The following is an 8929-nucleotide window of genomic DNA, read 5'->3' on the forward strand; positions in this document are numbered from 1 at the left end:
CAATCAAGACCACAACTTGAGGGTCACTCTTGGGTATAAGAGGCAAGTTGGATACTAAAATATTGCAGTTTGTAATGATTAGAGGAATCAGGATTAGATTAGACATGACAAGAATTATGGAGGAAATAAGTCAAGCTATTTGAAATCGAGGTTGTCTTGGAAAATCCAAGCTATATTGTCTCTGTACATGTATTCTCTTCTGTTTTCTAGCGAGACCCTCTGAAAATACTTGAACCTTCCTTCTCTTTACCACTCATTCCCTGTTTTCCCCAACCTCTCACATCCATTGCATTCATCCCCAATCAACACATTACATGGTTTTTCCATGAGTCATTCTTTATTGCTGTTTGAAGTCATGAATTATTGGCACAAGACGCAGTGGGTTTCAAAGCAAATGACAGAAGGAAATACAGTTTGCAGGTGGGAAGACCCAACAGTGAAGAATCCCAAAGCAGCCATGACCTTGGCCTTGAGGGTTGGGTCTTTCTTGAAAGGACTCTGCAGCCAGGATCTAGCCCAGTCGAGTCAGACTACCTGGCCCACAGGTGATCGAGCCACATCTCCAGGGAAGGGGTCCCCCAGTCCTCTCTCAAAGACCATCATTGTAGCCTTTTTGGAACCTTCTTCTAGCCGCCAAGTCTTGGCCACCAACAGCAGTGTGACAATCACAAGGACCTCTCCCCTCTGAGACAGCCAACCTACTCTCCTCACCTGTTCCTTTTCCAATGGAAGCTTCCCCTAACCAGGGCAGATAAAGGCCCCTGCAGTTGGAGAAGGAAATGGCAACCCACTCCAGTGTTCTTGCCTGGAGAATCCCAGGGATGGAGAAGCCTGGTAGGCTGCAGTCCATGGTGTCGCACAGAGTTGGACACGACTAAAGCGACTCAGCAGCTGCAGAGGGAGGAGCGGGGAGGGGAGAAAGAAAAGGGAGGGGGGCATGAGGGGGGGAGTTGGTTTCAGAGGGTTGGCCAAGTCCAGTGACCCCCTGAGGAGACGTGCCTGTCCCCTCCACCACAGTGGGTCCTCCCGCCAATATCTGAGGGATGAGGCAAAGGGGGCTTCTCAACAAGAGAGTTGCTGCCCCCCCTCCTCTGAGGAGGGCTCCTCCTCTATGAGCTCCAGGTCGAACTCATCTTCCAGGGACCCTCCCACCGGCAGAAGGCGGAACTTCCTCCCTTTAAGTGTGCAAGTGCGATGCTCGAAGTCCAGGACTGCGTTGTGATCCTGGAGCACGTCGGTCCCAATGATGGCTTCCTCTGCACTCGCGTTGGCCACTAGGAAGGCTGCCTTCAGCTTCAGCTTGCCCAGGGACACCACTGTATCCCAGACGCCCAAGATCTTCATTTCGGCCCCGTTGGCCACTTTCACCACATTCTCAAAGGGCCGCAGTGTATCCAGCTCGCCATCGGTGACCTCCTCCCACAAGCTTGGGTGGACCACGGAGACCTGGGCCCCAGAGTCCACCAGGAACCTCACGGGCACTTTGCCAATTTTCCCCTTGAGGTAGTAGCCCTTACCCATGCTGTTGGCAAAGACGATCTCCTTGGGCAGGTGGCTGTGGGCAGCCTCGGGCCCCCCGAAGGTCTTCAGGAGGGTCTCTTTCACAGCCTCGTAGTTTCCCTGGTCCTCGGGACTGAGACCATTGAAGGCCCCCAGGGCGTCTCCCCTGAGGGACTCTTTCAGGAACCTCAGCTTGGTGATGTGGTCCCAGTGGTTGAGGTGGTTGATGACCTCAAAGCGATGCAGCCAGAGGTGTGGGGCCACACTGGCTCCATCGAAAGGCTCTGGGACGAAGGCTCGCTCCTGGCTCCTGACTCCGCTCCCGGCCATCCCTCTGCTCCCTTCTGGAACTGCAGCAACAACCCACAGCAGGTAGAGAAAGCCACAGAGCAGTGTCAGCGCAATCACGCTGGAGAACAAGGCTTCTCTAAGCAGACTGTTTCTGGGTGCCGGCTGTTGGCAGGCTGGAGGGACCAGGCGAAGGCTGTCTGATGGACTGCTGGGCGCAGAGCTGTGGCCTGCTCACGCTGCAGAGCCTTTTTGATACCCAGCCTGGGCCCCCCACGGCTCCCCATTCGCCTTTGTTCTGGGAGCTCCGCCCCTGCTCCTCCCACTCCCCCTCCCTCCAGCATCCTGTTCGACGGGCAGGATCAGTGCCCCGCCCTTCTGCATCCATCAACGGGACAGGCCGCGGGCAGCCCACGAAGGCCAGCCTGGGTCAGAGGGGGCCTCCTCAGGTACCCTCCCGAGCCTGTGTCCCAGAATCACAGATGAGGACAGGACGACGTTACAACATCCAGGTGTTTGTCATCAGCTAAAGGAAGGTGGAGTCAGGGACCAGAGGCAGGGACCAGGGACCATCAGCTTCTAAACTGGGGAGGCCCCTTTGCCCTCAGCCTCGTGTGACCCCCTTTGAGTGGTTAAGGGGAAGGAGCTTACATTTACTATGTTTCTGCTCTGATTGAAGTGAGGGGCTGGGTGTTTCTCATGAGCTCTGAACCAAGTACAGAATCCCATAAGATTCTCTGGAGAGATGGAGGAGAGTCCCCAGGATCAAGAATGCCCATAAATAGTTTCTTTAAATGAGGGAACACATGCACACATTTTCCATGAATGCAATTGCTACAGTAGTTTTCCCTGGTTGATCACACCTAATTCAGTCATTCTGCCTTCTGGGAGTGGAGTGCCAGAACCTGGAGTCAGGCTCTGACTCTAGCTCTGGGCAGGCCCCCTCCTCGGCTTCTCCCCTCTCACCTTCCAGAAACCTTTGTAAGAGTCTGTTCCCCAGGTTCTTCAGACCACCTCTTCATCTGGGCATTTATGGAAAGAGCAGCAAGAGAATTCCACTCCTTTTTATTCCAAGAGGGGGAAGCACCCACTGTATTGGCAGAGCCAGCAGTGAGAGTCTGGATGGCTTTAGATGGAGGAGGCTGGCTGTGGGACCTCCTGTGGGGCTTGGGGGTGGGAGGGTGGAGAGCCGTCCCAGGGCACCCCATGGATACCCAGAAGACAGATCTGGGAGTTCATGGCTGGAGTCTGACTTGGGCTTGTGCAGGGTGACTGGGGCTACTGGGGGGCCCACATTGATGACCCTGTTTAAATGCCACCCCTCCACAGAGCCCTCTACTCTGTGCCCACTCCCAGGTGACAACCATGGCAGTGTGCTGTGTGGTTCATTCATAAGTCTGTGTCCTGCCCATGTACGACTGCCTCCAGGCCCAGTAGAAACTGACTCTGGGACAAGTAGGTGCTCTTTCCTGAGCTCCAAGCCTGCTGAGTGCTGTCACCAAACAGGAGAGATGAAGACAGGAGAGGAGCAAGAACCAGCAGCACACCTGTGGCTCTGGGCTGTTTTTCCTGGCCCAGAGCCTGTCTCTCACCAACTCCCTGTCCCACTGATCACGTGGTACCTGGTTGAATTCCAGAGGACCCTGGCTCCAGTCCTGGGTCCAGTCCCTGGTTGGCCCCAGGGCCTCTGACTATGCCAGAAGACCCTTAGCCCCTGTGGCTGTGTCAGCCCCTCACACCTGACACAGTGAGCCAGCACAGAGGCAGCTGGGTCAACACCTCTCATCACAGCTGCCTGGCTGAGGTGGGGCCATCGTGCCATTCCAGAAACCCAGAGGAGGGGGAAGTGGAGTCACTGGGCAGGTGGGTCTCCTAGAGGATTGCACAATGCAAAACCTGCACCCAGAGAAACGGCCCTGCACCCACAAGACCAGGAAGCCCCTTCTGCAAGTGGATGTTTGTGGATAGACTCCCAGTCCCTGGAATGGGCATTGTTCTGTGGCCCAGGTACTGACTTAGTGGCTCCCTGGTATTCATCACCTTGAACCCTTGGTCCCCTGGAAGTGGGAATGAGTTAGGAGGCTGGCATGTGACCGAGGGAAGTAAGAAATAAGGTGGCTTCTCAACTAGCAACTAGGACTGCTGGATGCCCCGACTGTGGCCTTTCAGGACCTGGGTCATGGTCCTCACTTGATTGGGTTTGGTGTACACTTTGGCCAAGTCATTCAATGTCTATCCCCCCAGTGAGCATCGGGACAACCTGCAGGACAGACCAGCTGCCATACTCCACCATTCTGAAAAACAAGGAGCTTGAATGGCTAAATGGCTTGTCTCAGGCCCAAGTTGCCCAGTGCATGTAACGGCATTTTGCAAATAAAGGCAGGGAAGCAGGTGTGTTGGGCTCAGAGAGGCATCCGGCTAGGTCCTGGGCTTTGCTGTTGATGGCCTCTGAAGGGGGCAGTGATCTAGTGGGCAATGAGAGCTGATGGCTAAATATTTGAGAATTTTCTGAGTTAGTCTTAAACCAACTGGCAGCTTGAAACCAGACTTGGTGGGAGCATTTATACCACAGAAATTGGCAAATTCTAAATCAAGCCCCCCTTTTTCTGGAAAGCCAGCTTGTCATCACATTCCTGCCTGCAGACCTTGGTCACTCTCTCTGGGGCAGGCAAAGCACCACAGCCAGTGATTAACAAGCTTCTAGCATCTCCACTCCTGCCCAACCACTTGTGCCCAAGTCCCCTCTCCAGCCCCCCTTGCCTCACGCTCCCCCACAGCCCTTATTCTTCTGGGTCCTTGGACCTGAGGGCGAACCCCTCTAGGTTAGCTGTCCACACAGTCCCACCTGGGGTCCCCAAGACAGAAGCACACAGGGGACCTCATGGTTATTAGGCGAGCTGGCAAGGGTTGGATTAGGGAGGTTCTCTCGTGAAGATCAGGAAAATAGTGACCTCAGTTCTCCAGCTCCCTTCAGCCTTGGGAGAGGCCCATCCCTGGAACACCTCAGAACCACTCAGGAACCTTGGGTTTGCCGTGTCGGTGTTGAACTGATGCGCAGCCCAGCCAGGCCAGGCCAGGTGCCACTGCCTCCTCCCAGGACCCAGGAAATCGTGGTTAATTATTGATAAATATAGGTATTGGGGTGGGAACACCCTCATTATTACCCATTGGCATCTCCAAAGTGTGCTTGGAGGCAGGCACATCCCAAGAGGAGGTTAAACAGGAAGGGTTTACAGGGTCCCCACCCTCCACACCCCTCATTGAGATTTTGGGGCTCTGAGCTCTGCTGGCCCCACTCCCTGCCTCCCCTTTGCCATTTCATCCCTCCCCAGCCCTAGGGGTCGGGCGGGGTGGGGGGGTGGCATGTGACACACTATAAGCCCATGAAAGGGCCCATCGGGGGCCCCTGAGAATTGAAGCCCTTGGTGAGCAGTGGGGACACCCCAGAAGCCTCATTCCCCTTCTCTTTACTGTTTCTTCTGCCTGACCACTGCTGGGGTACAGTGAGACCCAGAGAGGAGCCAAACCCCTCAAGTTCTGAGATTAGGGGGGTCCTGGGATGCAGAGTGGGAAGTGGGGGGGCCTGGGAGGGAGCCTGGGCATTCTCAGGAGGTCATTTTGAACAAAGAGCCTGGAGACACCCTACAGATTCCAGGGCTCTGGGTGAGGCCCAGATGTAACACCAGGAGGGGCAGAAAAGGCACCACCAGCCCTTGCTGTGCCCAGATAAGGGGCTCTGCAGCTCCTCTCCAGCTGCCTCTGGCCGGCGCCCCGCACTCCCAGGATCAAGGTCACCCTGGGAACTGGATGGGGCAAGAGCAGACACAAATTTAAGGAGTTTTCAAGGCAATAAAGAAGGTTGAGGGGAGACAGAAGGTGCACTTTCTCTAAGTGGGGACGGCTTCATGAGCATCCAACCTGTGAAGTCCCAGGGACTCTGCTCTCAGAAAGGCCAGGGTTGGTCTGATGTGCTGCTGACTTTAAATTCCCAGTAGTTGGAACAAAGAGCCCCACGCTCATTTTTTCCAGGCCCTGTAAATTATGTAGCTGGTTGTGTCTCCAACCCATCTGATGGGACTTCACACACATGGACATATACACACATGGACATACACACATGCACACACGCACACCCTCCTTACCACGTATCACACATATATGCTGTCACTCAGTTGTATCCGACTCTTTGTGACCCCATGGACCGAAGCCCGCCAAGCTCCTCTGTCCATGGGATTCTGCAGGCAAGAGTACTGAAGTGTGTTTCCATTTCCTATTCCAGGAGATCTTCTTGATCCAGGGATCAAACCTGCTTCCCAGGTGGCACTGGTGGTAAAGAACCCTCCTGCCAAGGCGGGAGATGTAAGAGACACAGGTTTGCACCCTGGGTTGGGAAGACCGCGTGGAGGAGGGCGCAGCAACCCACTCCAGGCAAAATCGGACATGACTGAAACGATTTAGCACACACATACACACACAAACACACACATACATACCCACACACACTACACACCCTCCTTACCACGCATCATATATATATGCTCAGTCACTCAGTTGTTTCCGACTCTGTGACCCCGTGGACTGAAGCCTGCCAGGCTCTTCTGTCCAGGGGATTTTCCAGGCCAGAATACTGGAGTGGGTTGCTATTTCCTACTCCAGGGGATCTTCCTGACCCAGGGGTGGAACCCATGTCTCTTGCGTCTCCTGCCACCGGGGAAGCCCTCACACATATACACGTGTCCACAAAAACGCACCCCCCCACACACACTGTGCTCACATCCTGTGCATGTAAAATCCACACCAAACACACAGTCACACTCTAGTTCTCAGCTCAAAACGACTAAGCAATTATGTAACATGCATATAGAACTCAGCTCCCACCTTTCTTTTCACAGATTTCTTTGCATACACATTTACACTAAGTATTAAAACCATATTTATTGGAGGCACCTGCAGTTTATTAGCCCCTGGGCATACTTACTGGCCCAGGAAACTAGGCAGGTCCCATCACCGTGGCTTACACGCTAATGAAAACAGGATACAGCTGGTTAACAGCCTGGTTTTGAAGAGTTTAAGACCAACGTGTGTGTGCAGGCTGACCACTTGAAGAGCCCCAGTCACAGCCACACTGCTTCGAAAGTAGGTCACACCGCCTTCTGCCCCCACCCTCTGCCCTCACTGTGCGGGGCCAAAGACACGACGCCCTCTGTTTCTCCTGCCTGCAGGCTCTCCCACCACAAGCAACTCCCTCAGCCTGCCTCGCTCCTTGCAGCTCCCACCTGGCCCGTTCCCCCCAAGGCCCTGTCCGAGGGTTGATGTGAATGTGGGGTTGGGGAGGGTTGATGGCACAGCTCCTGGGAGGTGGGGACCCAGCTGCTTCCGGTGTCCTGCTTAAGTGGGTGGTGGCATCAGGTCCTCAAGCTGAAAAGAGGGGCAGAGCAGTGAATTGTGCACGAAAATCTAGTTAGGGATTCAGATCAGAATCCAAGGGCATCTGGGTGGGCTCTGACCCAAGCCAGGCATGTGGGGAAATCCACGGCACTGGCAGGTGCCCGAACCCCAAACCACAGCCCCTGGACGGCCAGGCCTGCTGTTCTGAGTGGGAATCCCACACCCGGCATTCACATCACCTGTGGCCAAAGGCGCAAGGGCAGCTTTTCCTTGTGTGTTTCCCACCCTGGATCCTGGGCACAGCTCGGGGACAGAGTATTCCTGCCCCAGCTCCCTGCCCCCGTTCTCCACTGTTCCAGAACCACCTTCTCCCATTTGTGACCCCCTCGACACTCATCTACCACCTGGTTTAAAAGCCTTCCACCTGGATGCCGCCCTGCTCAACCCACCAGCTGAACTCCCCTTGTCAGCAGCCTGCAAGACCATCACACTGGAGGGTCCCAGAGAAGTTTAGGGAACAGTGATCCCAGGCCTAAAGCCACTGCCAGCCCTCCAGACCCAGGGCCAAGGCCAGGACCAACCAACAGCTGGTCAGAACAAGTTTCTGGCTGAGTCCCTAGAAGTTCAATATGCCAAAACCAGTTCTTCCCCTGTTTTTAATCTTTCAGTCAACTATGAAGATTACTTAAGGTGTTCGGAAGGCCTTCCCCACTCCCCTCCTCCCAACCCAGACCCTCCAAAATAGGCTCCCGCCTTCTTCCCAATTCCTGGTGCCCCCAGCCTGGACCAAGCCCTCATCCCTTTCTTCTCTGATTTCTGCCACCCTCCCTAGGGGCAGGAGTTCTACCTGGCGACAGGGACTGGCTCTAAGGGAAGACCCCAGAAGATCCCCCTGTTTCCCATCCCCATGGGGAATGATGCCAACTGAGGTTGGCAGCAGGACTCATCAGGTAGTCCAAACAGCTCTGGAGACATGAACTCACTTTTAACAAACAATCCTGAAATTTATGAAACGTTCACAAAAATCAAGGTATACAGATTGTAGTCTCCAAGTACAAGTGGGCTTCTAATGACATCAGGACGCTCAGCTTAAAGCTAGACACGTAGAGGACTTTTGTCCAACTTAAAATACCTCAAAGGCAGCTTTGAACTGATCCCAAAATAGCTTTAATTTGCTGCTAATGATAACTGGTATCTTGAGGAATGCAAACATATAAAACAGCCTCGGCACAGGAGCTGCTGCTTTGGAATCCATGGCCAACTCAGCTTTGCTCCTGACTTATGGAAGACAGGGGACAAAGGGTGGCTCCTTCCGTCTGGTGTGTCAAAGTGGTCTCTGCTTTACCATCCAGAAGAAGGAGGGGAAGGCAGGAAAGGGAAGATGGAACTGCCAGGGGAGCTCTGACACAGATGGAAATCTCCAGGTTATTAGTAGCAACAGTAACAGCCATTTATCGAGCACCTACCCTGGGTCACACACCATGCTGGCAGCTGTAAGTGTGTGTAAGGCTCTGAGTCTAGTCTGAAGCTAGATGGGGATGGGCAGTGCTGAAGAAGCGGGTTGGTTCCATTCCAGACCTATTTCTTGAGGCTAACTCTGCTTCACGTTGGGTGATGAATCAGATCTGAGCCCTGCCCTCACAGAGTTCTCAGGTAAGTGGGGAAGAAAGACTCATGGGTGCCCTAATTCCAGAGAGATGAGAATGGGAGGTGGGCAAGATGGTGGTCCACGGAGCACTGGGCACCTCATCCC

General features: G+C 54.2%; 1 protein-coding gene across 1 annotated transcript; it reads right to left on the minus strand.

Annotated features, from left to right (window-relative positions):
* Positions 1-315: 315 nt before the first annotated feature.
* On the minus strand, positions 316-7056 carry ASPRV1 (aspartic peptidase retroviral like 1). The gene is given in 3 exon segments (XM_003586646.3): positions 316-1942; positions 1944-1981; positions 1983-7056. Coding segments are annotated over 3 exon segments (1068 nt in total). The 5' UTR covers positions 2133-7056; the 3' UTR covers positions 316-1062.
* Positions 7057-8929: the final 1873 nt, after the last annotated feature.

Source organism: Bos taurus, chromosome 11 (genome assembly GCF_002263795.3).
Source record: "Bos taurus isolate L1 Dominette 01449 registration number 42190680 breed Hereford chromosome 11, ARS-UCD2.0, whole genome shotgun sequence".
In the NCBI taxonomy this organism is placed as follows: domain Eukaryota; kingdom Metazoa; phylum Chordata; class Mammalia; order Artiodactyla; family Bovidae; genus Bos; species Bos taurus.